This window comes from Pan paniscus, chromosome 20 (assembly GCF_029289425.2).
Source record: "Pan paniscus chromosome 20, NHGRI_mPanPan1-v2.0_pri, whole genome shotgun sequence".
Lineage (NCBI taxonomy): Eukaryota > Metazoa > Chordata > Mammalia > Primates > Hominidae > Pan > Pan paniscus.
Genome location: NC_073269.2, coordinates 46045749 through 46062748, shown reverse-complemented (window position 1 = coordinate 46062748; position 17000 = coordinate 46045749). Strand labels below are relative to the sequence as shown.

Sequence of the window (17000 nt, the reverse complement as noted above, 5' to 3'; positions counted from 1 at the left end):
CCCGCCCTTTGTTTGGGCTCAGCTCCGCGGGCCGCTTCTTCGTCGCCTAGCAACAGCTGCCCTAGGCTGTGATTGGCTGAGCTCTTGGCACCAGCGACCAATGGTACAGTTGTTGCCATGGCAGGTGCCGATTGCCAAGCTCAGTCGGGCCCCGCCTTCCGGTCTCAGCAGGCCCAGGAGGGCCTCCTGGGTGGGGGGCGGGACGCCGGGTCCCTAGGGGCTGGTGGCCACTCAGGGTGGGGCGTGTCGCCCCTCCCCCGTCCACCTGCTCTACTCTTCCCCTGCGTGCCCTGGGCTGACCCTTGTCCCCTCCTCTCCCCGCCCCCGGTGGCAGTGGCGGCTGCTGTTGTCACCCACCGGGCCTCCTGTCCCGCTTGCCCTCCCCGCCGCGGGGCCGGCCGGGCCAGAGACAGGCGGTCGCCTTTTCAGCGCCGCCACCGCCGCCATGCTGGCCGCTCGCCCACCCCACTGGGGGCCCCACCGCGCCCCAGCCCCCCGTGGGCCCCGCGCCAGCCCTGACCCGGGTAGGGGGTGGGGGCTGGGAGAGATGATCCTGGTGTGGGAGGGCCCCGGAGAAGAGGTGGTTTTGGGGGGAAGCTCCAAGGGTGGAGGAGTCGTGGAGTGGCAAGGCATGGAATAGGAGAAAGGGATTTGACATGGGGGAGAGAGTGGCCCATGGGGAGAAGATTTTTGCTGTAGCTGACAACTCTGGGAAGAGAGAACCCTATGTGATAACTTGGGGATTTGACTTTGAGGCCCTCTAGGAGTGGACACAGTTGTGGAATGACCCTGGTATAAAGAGGGGTGCCTGGAGAAAGGTCTGTGGTAGGAATATTAGGGTGTGTGTGTGTGTGTAGGGGGGCAAGGAAGCAGTGTAGGGGAGAAAAGGATGATCACTCTTAAACTGTGGGAAGAGACACCTCCTCCTTCTCCCATCAGGAGGAGTGGGCCTTGATTGGGATGGGATATTGGAGTAATATGGGGAAGAGCCCTGTTGTGGTAGGGGGAATTGGGATATGGTACAGGGAGACTACCTGGAAGGCTGGTTCCTAATATGGAGGACCTGAAATAGGGAAGCGGTCTTGGCATGATATGGAGAGGGTCCCCTAGGAAAATCGTGCCCTGGTGGATGAGAATGCTGTAGAGATAGGACTCTGTTCTATAGAGGTTCTCAGATAACTTTGGTGTGGTTGGGAGGTCCCCAAGGACGCTGATGTGGTTTTAGGGCTGCAGAGGACTCTGCTGTGGTTTGGGAGGGGAAGACTCATGTGGTTTGGGAATCCTAGAGTTCTCTGGGTTGAGGGAATCTACTGAGAAGGATAGATCTTGAAGTATTGGCCCTGGCTGTGCTACGGGCTGAGATCCTGATGTTCAGGGAAGACTACAGAAAGTGGCATCTTGTGTTAGGGGCCCTGGGGAGGGCCACGAGTAGTGAGAAAAGAATGAAGCCTACTCCTCTGCATACTGTCTGTGGTTTCTTTTTTCTTTTCCTCCTCTGAATTATTGGTGTCTTCCTGTCCTCCTTTCCCTGTGATGGCTCATATCGACCCCTGCTTGGCCCCCAATCATTGTCTTTTATGTGTTCTCTTTGTGCTGCCTTAATCATTTACTTGATCATTATTTGTCGAGGGACTGCTGTGCCATCCCCCCCCACCTGGCTACCACTTCTCTGCCCCTTCTCCTCATTGCTATCTGCTGCTCCGTTGTGCCCTTTTCCTCTTCTCTCTGTGCCCTGCCTTTCTCATGTCCACTCTTCCCCGCCTGGCACTATTCACATATCCCCTTGTTCCATGTTGTTTTCCCACTTCCTGTCTGCTCTCAGGTCTCAGCGGCGGTGGCAGCCGAGGTGCAGGATGCAAGAAGGCGCCCCCCGGCCGGGCTCCCGCTCCAGGCCTCGCTCCCCTGCGGCCCTCTGAGCCCACCATGGCCGTCCCACCGGGCCATGGTCCCTTCTCTGGCTTCCCAGGGCCCCAGGAGCACACGCAGGTACGCGTTCAGCTGGCTCCTCACCTGCGTGGTGGTAGGGGGAGGCTGTGGATAGAAAGGTCTCCAGACCAAAAGGTAGTGTGGTTGCCCAAGACATTCTTCTGGGCACATAATGGGTCCCATGGGATTGGAAAATAACAGAGGAGTTTTCAGGCAGAGTCAGGGTTTGGAGAGGCTGGGTTCAAATCCTGACCCAGTGGTTAAATTGCTTAGGTTCTCCATACTTGAGTTGGAGAACTCAACTCATTCTGTGAAATGGGGCCAGTAATGATACCTACCTCACAGGGTTGTTGTGAGGATTAAATGAGTTAATGGTATGCATGTAAAACACTTAGAATGGTGCCTGGCACATAGTAAATACCCAATAAATGCTCACTAAGAAAAGTTCAGAGTGAAAGATCTGGATTGGGTGAATTTGGAGGGGGGTTGAGTCTAAAGGGTCTTGAGGCCAACAGGCATGGGTGGTGAGGGCAAAGTTCTCCAAGGCTAGAGGCAGCGAAGGCAGTGACATGCAGAGCTTGAAGCAGGATGAAGTGGGAGGTCCAGGGGCCAGATCCAGATCCAAGAGCCTTGGGGTGAAAGAACTGTGCAAAGAGTTGGTGGGGGTATGGGTTGAGGCCCAAGGGATGAGGGTAAATTGAGATAGAGGTACTTCAGAGGATACCCAAAATGGCTGGCTTCAAAGTGAAGAATGGGGAGGAACAGAGCCCAGGTTTTCCGTATGATCTCTCCCTCTGAGGTTCAGAAAGGAGTAAAGGTGAGGGGTGAAAGGTCAGAGTTCACTCATTCACACCACAGATCTCTAAGAGCATCCATTGTGTGCCAGGCCCTGCTGTAGGCACTGGAGGTACAGTAAGAACAAGAGAAAGTCTCAGCCCTGGGGGAGTTTCTTTCCTAGACAGGTGGAACAAATACAGACAGCAACCAAATACATGATGTGCCAGCAGCCCTTACAGTTCTTCCTCTTGAGGTCGGAGGTGAAGGCACGTCCTCAGTGCCCACCCCTCACCCTGCCCTGCAGGTATTGCCTGATGTGCGGCTACTGCCTCGGAGGCTGCCCCTGGCCTTCCGGGATGCAACCTCAGCCCCGCTGCGTAAGCTCTCTGTGGACCTCATCAAGACCTACAAGCACATCAATGAGGTGGGCAGGGGCTGGGGGATCCTGGGCTGGGTGCCGAGGGTCTTGTCTGCTGGCATGAGTCACTCACCAGTCCCCATCTCCTGGCTGGCTGGCTGGGCAGGTATACTATGCGAAGAAGAAGCGGCGGGCCCAGCAGGCGCCACCCCAGGATTCGAGCAACAAGAAGGAGAAGAAGGTCCTGAACCATGGTTATGATGACGACAACCATGACTACATCGTGCGCAGTGGCGAGCGCTGGCTGGAGCGCTACGAAATTGACTCGCTCATTGGCAAAGGCTCCTTTGGCCAGGTGTGGGACACCCCCCACCACCCTGATCCAAGGCCCCACTAACATTGATCACACACCCAGTGGTTCAGTGGCTTCAAGTCCCATGCTGGGCCACTCACCCTAGCCCACTTAGTTTTCCTGTGCCTCAGTCGCCTTTTCTGTAAAACACTTTAAATAACAAGACTCAACATAAGGTCGTTATGTTATTTCACGTCCAGTGTTTACACCAGCGCCTGACTAATGGTGCGCACTCAGCTGCGAAGTATGCATAGTGTTCTTGGTGGGTCTCCTTGCCTGGAGGGAGAAGAATGGTGCCTGGCTCTGTCCTGCTCCCACCCCTTTCTTCGTGACATGCCCTGCCCCAACAGGTGGTGAAAGCCTATGATCATCAGACCCAGGAGCTTGTGGCCATCAAGATCATCAAGAACAAAAAGGCTTTCCTGAACCAGGCCCAGATTGAGCTGCGGCTGCTAGAGCTGATGAACCAGCATGACACGGAGATGAAGTACTATATAGGTGAGGCCTGGGACTGGCAGGGCTGTGGGCACCTGGGATAGCGGGAGCTGGAGCCAGTAGGGATGGGTCACACCCCCGCCCTACCCTCAGGAGGAGGCTGATGTCTTCAGAGCAGGGTTTGGTCTGTGCTTCTCTGACATCAGTGATTCTCCTGCTGCTTTTATGATTTTTGTCCTATTTACTTGGTAATGGTCAGAGGTTACTGAGTGCTCACCAAGGGCCAGGCTCTCTTGGAAGCACTTGGAAGTTAACTCACCACAGCCCATAAGGGGAAGGGCATTATTAACAACATCTTGAAGATAAGAAACCTGGGCTTCCATCCTAGTTTCTTCTTCAATAAAACAAACAAAACGGGCTGGGCACAGTGGCTCACGCCTGTAATCCCAGCACTTTGGGAGGCCGAGGTGGGCGGATCATGATATCAAGAGATCGAGACCATCCTGGCCAACATGGTGAAACCCCGTCTCTACTAAAAATGTGAAAAAATTAGCTTGATGTGGTGGTGCGCGCCTGTAGTCCAGCTACTCAGAAGGCTGAGGCAGGAGAATCGCTTGAACCTGGGAGGCGGAGGTTACAGTGAGCTGGGACCATGCCACTGCACTCCAGCCTGGTGACAGAGCGAGACTCCATCTCAAAAAAAAAAAAACCCCAAAACAAAAAACCAAACCTAATAACAACAACAACAGTTACAACAACAACAAAAAAAAACGAAGAAAGGAAAAAAGAAACTCAGGCATTCAAGTGCTGTCACTTGCATGAGGTGGCAGTTTGTACTAATTGAGCTATAATTTGATGAGGTCGTGGACTCCAGAGCTGTTACTCTTAACATCTGTGCCAGTCTTTCTCCTCCCTTAAACTGATTCCTGCTCATGGACATAAACATCACAACATAATCATAAACAGCAAGTGGATTTTAAAATGGTTTCGTTTGAAAGGAAAACGTAAAGTAAATGGAAATGGAAAACCAGTGTCCTTTGCCACAAAAATGAATACAAGAGAGATGAAAGCAGTGTTATGAAGTTAAATGAGGAAGTGTAGAATGTGTTAGAGCTAGTAGTAACTAATGAAACTTTCTCTTTGGTTTAATTGGAGGGTTTGACAGAGACTTGGAAAGAGCATTAACTTCCTGTGTGAATCTAGTTGTTAGATAAAAAGATTTTGACTAGCAGATGGTACCCGTGGGGACAGCACAATGTGGCTAGTAATCAAAGAGCGTTGTATGACCCCAGGCCACCACCTGCCCTCTCTGAGCCATTTCTTCTCTGGCCCATTTCCTCCCCTCCCCCGCAGTACACCTGAAGCGGCACTTCATGTTCCGGAACCACCTGTGCCTGGTGTTTGAGCTGCTGTCCTACAACCTGTACGACCTCCTGCGCAACACCCACTTCCGCGGCGTCTCGCTGAACCTGACCCGGAAGCTGGCGCAGCAGCTCTGCACGGCACTGCTCTTTCTGGCCACGCCTGAGCTCAGCATCATTCACTGCGACCTCAAGCCCGAAAACATCTTGCTGTGCAACCCCAAACGCAGCGCCATCAAGATTGTGGACTTCGGCAGCTCCTGCCAGCTTGGCCAGAGGGTAGGGGGCGGCCTGGTCCTGGGAGCAGGGCTAGTAGTTTGGGTGGGGCAGAGCCAACGGGAGGCTTAGGGGCGGGGCTTGGCTGGGATGGGATTATTAGGAGCCGTGGGAACTGAGGGATAATGCTTGGGGTGGGGGTGTGAATATACTGCCCACTAGGATGGGAAGGGTGAAGCCTGAGGGGCAGGGCCCGTTTTGAAGCTGCCAGATGTGAACAGGGTGAAGTTGGGTTGGGTTTGAGCCAGGGGTGCTGCCTCGCTAAGTTTTTGTATTCTCTGTTCTTAAAGCTGAGGATGGAGGTGGAAGGCTTCAACTTTGCAGCTCTGTGTGAGCTGCCACTAAAAGTGACGATGGTATAGGGCTTATGGAATGTCAGCCTCTGCCTGGTGACCCAGAAGGGCCCAGGATCCGGGTTGGGGGTGGAGATCAGGGTCTGTCTAGGCCAGCAGACTCCCCAGATTGATAAACAAGATGGCACCAGTGGCTCCCAGAAAATTGGTGCTGATAATGGCAGGATTTGGAGCCTCAGTCCCCATTTTGTCAGCAAGAAGCCTGTCCTCAGTTGGGTCCTCTTAGCTTTGGGGGTGTCAGTGGGACCAGTAGGGGAGGCTGGGTCCCTTGACGATTACCCTTTTCCCAGATCTACCAGTATATCCAGAGCCGCTTCTACCGCTCACCTGAGGTGCTCCTGGGCACACCCTACGACCTGGCCATTGACATGTGGTCCCTGGGCTGCATCCTTGTGGAGATGCACACCGGAGAGCCCCTCTTCAGTGGCTCCAATGAGGTGTGCCCCCAGGAAGGGGTGTGCTGGAGGTGGAGGGGGTGGAGCCTGGCTGGCCTGATGACCCTGACCCCTGCCTACTCACAGGTCGACCAGATGAACCGCATTGTGGAGGTGCTGGGCATCCCACCGGCTGCCATGCTGGACCAGGCACCCAAGGCTCGCAAGTACTTTGAACGGCTGCCTGGGGGTGGCTGGACCCTACGAAGGACGAAAGAACTCAGGAAGGTGCGGCCCCTGCCCATGCCACTCCTCCCACCCCGTGGCCCCTCACTCACACTTGGGGCTCTCTCCCCCTGCTCCCTCTCCCTTGTGTCTTTCCCTCCCTTCCACTCCCCCTTGTCTGTCCTTTCCTTCCTCCCCTGCCCACCCCATCTCCCATCTCTCCTTCCCACCCCACAACTCTTCTTAGCTTTTCTTTCCACTTTCTCTCTTGTGCCTCTGTTTCCCCGTGTGTGTCTCCCTGCCCCTCCTGCCCACTGACGGCCACTCTCTTGCCCCCCCTCCCACCCCCTCCCTGCCAGGATTACCAGGGCCCCGGGACACGGCGGCTGCAGGAGGTGCTGGGCGTGCAGACGGGCGGGCCCGGGGGCCGGCGGGCGGGGGAGCCGGGCCACAGCCCCGCCGACTACCTCCGCTTCCAGGACCTGGTGCTGCGCATGCTGGAGTATGAGCCCGCCGCCCGCATCAGCCCCCTGGGGGCTCTGCAGCACGGCTTCTTCCGCCGCACGGCCGACGAGGCCACCAACACGGGCCCGGCAGGCAGCAGTGCCTCCACCTCGCCCGCGCCCCTCGACACCTGCCCCTCTTCCAGCACCGCCAGCTCCATCTCCAGTTCTGGTGGGTGCCCAGGTGCCCAAATGGGGTACAACAGGGGTGGGGGCTGCTCAGGTTTGGCCTGTCCTGGGGGACCTGGTTACTGGGTCTTCACACAAGAGCTCCGAAACTGATCCTGAACTGTAAGATGACGTGTGGGATGGGAGAGCTCCAACTGGCCCTGACACAATCACTGAAATTGGGCTCAGAGCCCTGAAACTGGTTCTGACTCTAAAACCCAAAACTGAATTCCAACCCAGAATCTCAGAATTGGGCCCGGTGCTTCAGATGGGCTCTGCTCTTGAAGCCTGAACCTGAGCCTGGGCCGTGACCTTCCCTCAGCCATCCCAAAACCCACTTGCCACCTTCTCTCACCTTATGCCCCTTCACCTCTCCTCCCTGGCACTTCCAGGAGGCTCCAGTGGCTCCTCCAGTGACAACCGGACCTACCGCTACAGCAACCGATATTGTGGGGGCCCTGGGCCCCCTATCACAGACTGTGAGATGAACAGCCCCCAGGTAATGGGGCTTTGGGGGCTTTGGAGGTGGGTGGTGGTGCCTGGGGCTTAGAGACCAGGGTCTCCATCACCTATGGCTCCTTTGCTTTTTTAGGTCCCACCCTCCCAGCCGCTGCGGCCCTGGGCAGGGGGTGATGTGCCCCACAAGACACATCAAGCCCCTGCCTCTGCCTCGTCACTGCCTGGGACCGGGGCCCAGTTACCCCCCCAGCCCCGATACCTTGGTCGTCCCCCATCACCAACCTCACCACCACCCCCGGAGCTGATGGATGTGAGCCTGGTGGGCGGCCCTGCTGACTGCTCCCCACCTCACCCAGCGCCTGCCCCCCAGCACCCGGCTGCCTCAGCCCTCCGGACTCGGATGACTGGAGGTCGTCCACCCCTCCCGCCTCCTGATGACCCTGCCACTCTGGGGCCTCACCTGGGCCTCCGTGGTGTACCCCAGAGCACAGCAGCCAGCTCGTGACCCTGCCCCCTCCCTGGGGCCCCTCCTGAAGCCATACCCTCCCCCATCTGGGGGCCCTGGGCTCCCATCCTCATCTCTCTCCTTGACTGGAATTGCTGCTACCCAGCTGGGGTGGGTGAGGCCTGCACTGATTGGGGCCTGGGGCAGGGGGGTCAAGGAGAGGGTTTTGGCCGCTCCCTCCCCACTAAGGACTGGACCCTTGGGCCCCTCTCCCCCTTTTTTTCTATTTATTGTACCAAAGACAGTGGTGGTCCGGTGGAGGGAAGACCCCCCCTCACCCCAGGACCCTAGGAGGGGGTGGGGGCAGGTAGGGGGAGATGGCCTTGCTCCTCCTCGCTGTACCCCCAGTAAAGAGCTTTCTCACATGCCTGCCTGAGCGTTTGCAGGGCCTCGGCTCCCCTCACCCGACCCTCAGAGGCATGGTGGGGAAGGGGGTTTGCGGAGGGGGTGCTGGAGGAGCTCTGGTGTGGAGACGTCTCTTGTGGGGAAGCTGTGGCGCGTGTTGCAGGCATGAGGCTGCAGGTCTGGGGCACCAGCATTCTAGATAGATCATGGACAGGATCCTGGCCTACATTTGCCTTTTCCTGGGTAAATAGACCCTGAAAGGGTAAAGGTTCAGCTCTGGCCTGTCTCTGGGAAACAGGTGCCCTAATAAGCCGGGGCGTCCGCAGACTTAGCACAGGAGTGGCTCCTCATGCCAAGCAGGCGTCCAGTAGCAGCTGAGTACACTTAGGAGGCTTTGTTGGTGCCATCTGGGGAACAGGCAGACAATAGGTACAGACTCTGTCCCCACGTGTACTGTCCAGCTCTTTGGAATCATCGCGAAACAAAATGTTTTGAGATTCTGAGACAAAAAGATTTTCCCGGGGTTCCAGGTAAGTGGTCCTGTTTCCACGGTAATTTGGAAATGTACGTCTCCCAACCGGCCAATCAAGAGCCCAGTTCAAAGGGTACTGTCTGCCACCACTGGGGCTCGGCGCTTTGTGGGAAATGAAGTTCTACTTAGCAATCGCTTTCTGCGGTGTTCGTTGGGGAACTACAGCAACCAGAGTTCTTTTCTCTCAGGCTTGGGGGCGGGTCTTCAGGCAGCCAATGAGCAGTCTGAAGTCCCGGGGCCTGGATGTTCATGGTGTTTAGGAGGTGGAGAGAAGGCCGTGATTGGGTGGCTTTGGCGCAGGTGTTGAGGTCTCCGAGGTGTGCAGAAGGTGGGTGCGGCGCCGTCCCGGGAGAGAGTGCCGGTTGTCGCTCACAGTTCCAGAGCGGGCAGTAGACGCCGAGGCCTGAAGGGGCCCCAGCACGCGGACATCACTGGCCGCTGTGCCTGGCCCGGCTTGCGGGAAGCCCCGCTCAGTGGGAGAGACAGGCAAGACCCCGTTGCGGACCTATGTATGTTCACTAATGGAGGCGGCATGGAACGCGGTGGGAGCCCGAGGAGACCTTGGTAGGAAGATCATCCCGGAAAACTAGGAGCTGTCTGAGCTGAGACCTGAAGACGGAAGGATGTTTTGGGGGTCGGGGGCGGTGTGGTGGAATGGTTTGCGCAAAGGCAGAGAGAAACAGCCTGTTGTGTGAACATGGACTGCAGGCGATCTGGTGTTGGTGATCATACTGAAAATTCTGTATGAATGAGATGTGGAAGATTTTCTTGATCATTTAGGGAGCTTGGATTTTGTCCTGAGAGCAATGAAGAGCCATGGGAGGATTTTTAGTAGGGAAGGGGTACGGCCCAGTTTGCTGTGACATGAGAATAGATTAACGGGAAAGTGACTGGGGTCAGGAAACCCAGGGTGGCAGATGTGACAGATTCCTAGGCAAGAGGTGTTGGGAATGGATCAGGGCAGGGGCCACCGTAGGGAGGGCAAGAGGGGATGGGAGAGACGTCCAGAAGGTTGACAGGCTGTGTGGGAGGGGGAGGCGGAGAGGAGTGGAGAAGGGATATCTCCAGCGCGTAGAGCAGATGCTCAGTGGCTAATGTCTTGAATGAACAATCCTAGGAGGCAGGTGCTGATGTGATCTCCCATTTGTAAATGATACCTAGGACAGAAAAGTTTAGGTAACTTGACCATTATCAATACCTAGGAAGGGGAGGGCCCAGGATATGTATGTGTGTGTGTGTGTGTGTGTGTGTGTGTGTGTGTGTGTGTGTACCATTAACTTACCAAGGAGACATCAGCAGGGCCAGATCACGTAGGTCTTGTGAGGAATTTGGGAGAGGCATGGAAATGTATATGTCACTTTTTTTTTTTTTTTTTAGACGGAGTCTCACTCTGTCTCCAGGCTGTAGTGCAGTGGCGTGATCTCGGCTCACTGCAACCTCCGCCTCCCGGGTTCAAGCAATTCTCCTGCCTCAGCCTCCCGAGTAGCTGGGACTACAGGCACACGCCACCATGCCCAGCTAATTTTTGTATTTTTAGTGGAGACTGGATTTCACCATGTTGGCCAGGATGGTCTTGATCTCTTGACCTTGTGATCTGCCTGCCTCGGCCTCCCATTATGTGTCACATTTCTATGTCCATCCCAGAATCTCTCCCCTGAGCTCCTGACTGGCTGCCTTCCTCATACCTGTTGGTAATCTAGAGGTATCTCCAGAGTAATTTTGATCAAATTGAGCTCCTGCTCCTTTCCCCAAAATTTTTCCCCCGCATGTTCATCTCAGTAAATGCTCCCCCCATCCTCTCCAGGCCCAAACCACTGGAATTGTCCTTTACTCCTCTTTCTGTCTTATATTCATGTCTGTCAGCTAATATACCTGACCACTTCTCCCCACCTTCACTCCTGTCCACCCTTATCTCCTTCACAGACCATTATGGCAGGCTCCTCAGTGATCTCTCTGCTCTCACCCCTGCCCCCAGAGTGTTCCTTACATGCAGCTGGAGGGATGCTGTGAGCACCTGTATCAGGTCATATCCCTCCCCTGCTCAGAACACTTCCAAGGCTCCATCTTGCTCGGGGTAAAACCCAGAGTCCTCTGCAAGGCCCTGCATTGTCTGCCCTCATCACCTCTCTGACATCATCTACTCTTCTTACTCCCTGTGCTCCAGCCACACTGGCCCGAGGGCCTTTGCGCTTGCTCTTTTCTTTGCCTAAAGAACTCATCTATCAAATAGCCCAGACTTGTTCCTTCCTCTTTAGGTCTCCCCTGAGATGTCACTGCCTTCCTGAGATCTTCCCTCACCACCCTTCTAAATTTGTGACTTATAGTCACATCTATCTTTGCTTCTTTAACTTTATCCTTAGCATTAATCATATTACTGTTTAACACTCTGTAGAATTTATCTGTGTTTATGGTCTGTCTCCCCTGACCCTTACCTCTAGGAGACTGTTGACTTCATCAGGGAAGGGGCTTTTGTCTACTTCCTCCGTTATCTCCAACACATAGAAAAGTGCTTGGCACACAGTTAGGGCTCAGTAACTACTTATCAAATAAACTATTGAAGAGCACATATCTGGATCCCAGCATGGCGGGGACTCTGCTGATCCCCTTTCTACAGAACTCCAAGGGGCTGCCTTAAAGTTTTCTGAGGGCTCAAGACATTCAACAAGTATTTCACCTTGCCTCTTCTTTCTACTCAGCATTGGGAACACAGAAGAGAACAAAATATTTCCCTACCCCTATAGAACCTACAGTAATAGGGACAGTAATTTAGACTATCAAATAATCACACGTGTGAAATTACCAAGAAAGGTAGAGAGTGTTATAAGAATACTTGATAGGAAATCAAATCCGGATCCTAGGAAATGAGGTTTGAGGTGATGAAGGAGTAGGCATTAACTCCTTTAAGAGATAAGAGTTTGGGATGGTTGGAGCCTAGAGGCTGATGCAGAGCAAGAGGTCAGACCTTGTGTATGCCATAAGGAGTTTGGGTGTTTACCCCACATGTAGTGGGGAGTTGTAGAATTTTAAGCTGGGGACAGGAGCGTGGTCAGGTGTTTGTGTGTGTGTGTGTGTGTATGTGTGTGTGTGTTTCCTTCTAAAATTCTTCACACTAAAGTGTACTTTAAAAGACTCCTCTGGCTTCTGTGTGGGGAATTGACTATAAGGCATTAAGGATTAAAGTAGGGAGACCAGTGACAAGGCTGTTACTGTGGAATTAAAATAGCTGTGATTGAAGACAGCCACACATTCTTTGCTGTTTTTCCTATCAAGAGGTGGAGTCTCCTTCCTTCTCCTTATATCTGAGCTGGCCCTGAGATTTGTTTTGACCAATAGAATACAATGAAAGCAGGCTGGGTGCGGTGGCTCATGCCTGTAATCCCAGCACTTTGGGAGGCTGAGGCAGGTGAATCACTTGAGGAAAGGAGTTCGAGACCAGCCTGACCAACATGGAGAAACCCTATCTCTACTAAAAATACAAAAAAAAGAAAAAAAAAATAGCCAGGTGTGGTGCACTCCTGTAGTCCCAGCTACTCTGGAGGCTGAGGCAGGAGAATCACTTGAACCTGGGAGGTGGAGGTTGCAGTGAACCAAGATCATACCACTGCACTCCAGCCTGGGTAACAGAGTGAGACTCTTTCTCAAAAAAAAAAAAAAATACAATGAAGATGATGCTGTACTAAATGGAGGCCTAGGCTTTAAGAGACCTGGCAGATTCTGCTTCTACTCTTGGAGCCCTGCCCTTTCTATAGATCTGCCCCAGCCCGCGGCTGTTCCAACTTTTAGCTGATGTGCCAGGCGTGCGAGTGATGCCATCTTGGGATGGCCTAACTCCCATTCCAGTTGACACCATGTGGAGTAGGAATGAACCATCTCAAATCCCCTGACCCTTTGAGCCTTGTCCAAATTGCAGAATCATGAGCAAAGAAATGGTTGCTATTTTATGCCCCTGTGGCTTAGGATGCTTTGTTACACAGCAATAGCTAACTGAAACAAGCTAATATTTTTTTGAGATCTTACCATTTTATGTATTAGCTCATTTAATCCTCAGTCACCGTATGTGGTACTACTACTGTTCCCATTTTACAAACGAGGAAATGAAGGCACACAGAAGCTAATAAAGTACTAGTAAAGCGCCTGGCACAAAGCACTGAATATGTGATAGCTATTATTATCAGCATCATGTTCATCAGCATTACAATTTTCACAATTGTTGAAGAAGTGGTGGTCAGATGAATAAACACATTAGTAACCCCCTTCCACTTCTTTTTCTTCTTCTTCTTTTTTTTTTTTTTTTTTTTTAAACAGGGCCTGACTCTGTCACCCTGGCTGGAGTCACTGCAGCCTTGACCTCTTGGGCTCAGGTGATCCTCCTGCCTCAGTCTCCTGAGTACACTGCGTCCAGCCAACCCACTTCTTAGTGATGTGATTTTAGCCATTTTCTTGGAAGGACTAGTAGAGAGATGGAAAGACATCGAGTCTTTGGTGATGTTGTTGAAGTGCTGGATCAGGCCTCACTTGGAGTGAGTTACCTCTAGACTTTCTCATTAGGGAATTCAACATATCTCTATCGTTTAAGCCAACTATATTGTTGAATTGAGTTTTCTATTACTTAGAATCAACAATATCCTAACTGATTCCAGGGTTTTCTTATTTGTTGAGTCATCAGATCTGGCTATTTACTACATGCCAAGCATTTTTAGGTGCTGGTATTATTAATAGTAGCAAACAAGACCCCCGAAAGCCCTGTCCTCCTGGAGCCTGCATTCCAGTGGGCAAGATGAATGCTAATATTAGTGAACAGAGCTGTAGAAGTTGAGGGTTGGAGGACTAGAGATTGGGAAGAGGTGCTATTTTAGATAGAGGGGTTAAAGAAGACCTCTTTGAGAAAAACGTTAATGGACCTCACAGAAATGGAGAACACCAGCTGGGTGTATGTATATTCTGGGAAGAAGGACATTCCAGGTAGAAAAAACCAGCAAATTCAAAGCCCCCGAGGCATGCTTGGTGTGCTGGAGGAGCAGAAAGGAGTGAACTGGACCTGACTGGACACAGTGGGAGGGAAGGAGACCAAGGCAAGGTCAGGTGGGACCGGGAGGCCATGGGAAGGACTTGAATCTGAAGCTGATGAGATGTGTGGCAGTGAGAGCATGGTGAGCTGAGGCGATGTGATCTACCATGGTAAGAGGGTTCCTCTGGCTCCCACGTGGCTACTAGGGTGGAAGCAGGATGCCAGTGAGAAGGCCACTGTGTAGTCCAGCTGAGATGATAGTGGCTTGGCCAGGGTGCTAACGGGGAGGTGGGGAGATGTGGTCAGATTTTGCATATAATTTGAAGGGAGAATCAGGTATGTAGGGTAAGAAAGAAGAGTCAAGGACCACACTATGGCGTTTAGTCTGCACAGAGGAAGGAGGGAGTGCCAGTAACTGTATGGACAAGACTGAGAGAGAGTGTGGGCGTGTTTAGCCTCTGACTGGACTCACTGGCCAAACAGGAGCTTATACAAGACTGGCATTGAAGGGTGAGATCTGGGCTGGGAGTAGTTGGCATATTTATGGTATTAAAGCCCAGGATGGGATCACTAAGGGAGGGTGTATAGATGGAAGTGTGGGCTGAGAATGAGAGCAGGGAGGCCCGTGAGGAGGTTGCTGCAATAATCTAGGTGAGATGACAGTGGCCTGTACCAGGGCAGGGGCAGAGTGAGTAGTCATTGGAGTCTGGGTGCATTTTGAAGGCAGAACTCACTGTGATTGGTTGTGGGTAGTGATGGAAAGAACCTGACAAGGGCTTCATGAGAACAGAATAGAAGCAGAAGTGAGACAGTGGTGTGACATTCCTCCTTTCCACTGGGCCCTGTGGTCTCTGCTTCTCTTTGCATTGGCTGCTTCCTGTTCTCAGGCAGCTGGGTTGGCCCTGGGTGGACTCTTGCCCCCACTCTATGTGATCTTCCAGCTCAGTTACCCACAGCCCCTCAGTCTTCATTCCGAATTTCCCAGATAGGAATGGGATTTCCAGGGTCGGGTATCCAACCCTGCTCAACTCACTGGAGCTGGAGGGTTCCTATAGTGATGACTGTCTGCTCAGAAGGGCTGTGGACTGGGCAGGCCCCCCGAACATTCACAGTCACCATGTGTTTCTGACACTTGGTGTACAGGGCGGACATGTGGGTGGGCGGGTGTGGCAGGGGTTGGAGATGATGTGACCCTCTTTTGGCTGATGGGTGAGACAGACCATTTATATTGCCTCAGATGTGTCCTGGATTGAGCAAACAGGAAAGGGGATACCAGGAAGGTGGATCTGGCAGGCCTTGGGCTGTGAAGCGTTAAGGGTCAGTTGGGAGGATTCAGGCGCAGCTTCTGCCTGTTCATGGGTATTCCCAGAGGAGTCAGGGAGACACGCATTACTCTCAACTCAAGAGAGACACAGCAATGGCTGAGACACAGCAATGGCTGAGACACAGCAATGGCTGAGACAGCCTCCACCTTGCCCTCGCAAAGCTCACAGTCCAGTGGGGAAGACAACCCCAACGGCAGACAGTGACCAGGGCTGGGATGGGGAGGCAGAGGGGTTGGGGCCAGGATAGGGGAGCCACAGGGGGACTGTGGGAGCCAGAGGCAGCTCCTGACCCAGTCTGTGGTGTCAGGTGGGACTTCCTGGCATGGGGAGCATGTAAGATGAGATCTGAAGGATGAGTCAAACAAAGCGTGCTTTGGAACTCCGCGGGGGACCACCTCGAGCCATATTGCAGAGGAGACTTAAAGTTTTGTGAACGTTTTAAAATTTAATAATTTCAGATTTACAGACAAGTTGCAAAGATGATACAGGGACTTCCCTATACCTACACCCAACTTCCCCCTAGTGTTAGCATCTTACATAATTATTGTATATTTGTCAAAACTGAGAAATTAACATGGATTAATATTCTGTTAAACTCCAGACTTGAATCCTATTTCTCCTGTTTTTCCATTAATGTTCTTTTTCTGTTCCAGGATCCAATCCAGGATACCATGTTGCATTTGTTGGTCATTTCTCGTTGGCCTCCTCCAATCTGTGACAATTTCTCAGTCCTTCCTTGTTTTTCATGACCTTGACAGTTTTGAGGAGTACTGGTGAGATGTTTTTGTAGAATGGCCCTCAGTCTGAGGTTGTCTGACATTTTGCTCGTGGTTAGACTGGGATTTTAGGCTTTGGGAAGAATGCTCACTGAGGTGAGGTTAACCTTGATCACTTCATGAAAGTGGTGTCTGCACATTTCCCAACGATAATACCACTATTTTCCCTTTACTCATTTGTTAGAAGCAAGTCACTAAATCCAGCCCACACTCAGAGGAGAGCTAAGCCTGATTCCTGGAGGGAAATAGGAAGATACTTGGAGGCTGCACAAATATCCCATTTCTCCTTCAAGTTTACCCACACATTTTAGCATTCATCAGTGGACCCGGTCTGTAGCAGTTATTACCGTGGTATTATAATGGTGACTTTCTGTTTCCCTCATTTCTTTACATTTACTATTTAGAATTCCACATGGAAGATTTGTCCCTTCTATTATACTTCACTTATTTTATTTATACAATCATTAGTTTATTTCCGTGTGGACTCATGAATATTTATTAGTTGGGCATACCCCAACATTATTGTAATCAATTTTTTTTTGCTCAAGTTGTTTTAGCCTTGGCCATCAGCGTTTATCTTTCAGGTTGGCTCCTGTGTTCTTTACTCTTTTTTTTTTCTCCAACGCCTTCTTACTTTCTGGCACTGCAAGATATTCCAGGCTCATGTATTTTCCCTGCACCAGCCCTAGAATTAGCTCTTCCTCTAGAGTCACTGGTTCTTTTCATTGGAGAATGGTGTGTAAAAATAAGCATGAGTTCATACTGATACTCTGACACTAGTCTAGTACCAGAGGGTTCATTCTCACCATCCCCTCCTTGCTTTCTTTATAACTCCTTCCTCTGCCAGTGAGAAGCCTGGCTCAGTGGGCTCTTTTTGGTGCTCATCTTATTGGTCATCTTGGCAAAAATCGGCTGTGGTGACCCTGCCTGCCTTCTGTGAGC

At 52.4% G+C, this 17000-nt stretch overlaps 1 protein-coding gene across 3 annotated transcripts; it reads left to right on the top strand.

The window, feature by feature from the left end:
* The first annotated feature begins 147 nt into the window (after window positions 1-147).
* Window positions 148-8437, top strand: DYRK1B (dual specificity tyrosine phosphorylation regulated kinase 1B). Of its 3 annotated transcripts, XM_055103611.1 has the most exons (12): window positions 152-524; window positions 1823-1986; window positions 3008-3127; window positions 3228-3416; window positions 3764-3911; window positions 5202-5488; window positions 6129-6275; window positions 6360-6500; window positions 6797-6832; window positions 6917-7112; window positions 7501-7607; window positions 7701-8437. In XM_055103611.1, the coding sequence occupies exons 1-12, from the start codon at window positions 446-448 to the stop codon at window positions 8070-8072; spliced, it is 1986 nt and encodes a 661-aa protein (XP_054959586.1). In that variant the 5' UTR covers window positions 152-445; the 3' UTR covers window positions 8073-8437. The 3 variants fall into 3 exon arrangements, with proteins under 3 accessions (XP_054959587.1, XP_054959586.1, XP_054959585.1); XM_055103612.1 differs by lacking the exon at window positions 6797-6832 and having other exon boundaries at window positions 148-524; XM_055103610.2 differs by having other exon boundaries at window positions 167-524; window positions 6797-7112.
* Window positions 8438-17000: the final 8563 nt, after the last annotated feature.

What these genes read in the sequence shown, in the direction of transcription:
- DYRK1B (XM_055103610.2), top strand. Translation starts at nt 446, where the DNA reads ATGCTGGCCGCTCGCCCACCCCACTGGGGGCCCCACCGCGCCCCAGCC. An exon ending in GGCCCCAGGAGCACACGCAG is followed by an intron (nt 1,987 to 3,007) that starts GTACGCGTTCAG and finishes CCTGCCCTGCAG; the next exon opens with GTATTGCCTGATGTGCGGCT. An exon ending in GCAAAGGCTCCTTTGGCCAG is followed by an intron (nt 3,417 to 3,763) that starts GTGTGGGACACC and finishes CTGCCCCAACAG; the next exon opens with GTGGTGAAAGCCTATGATCA.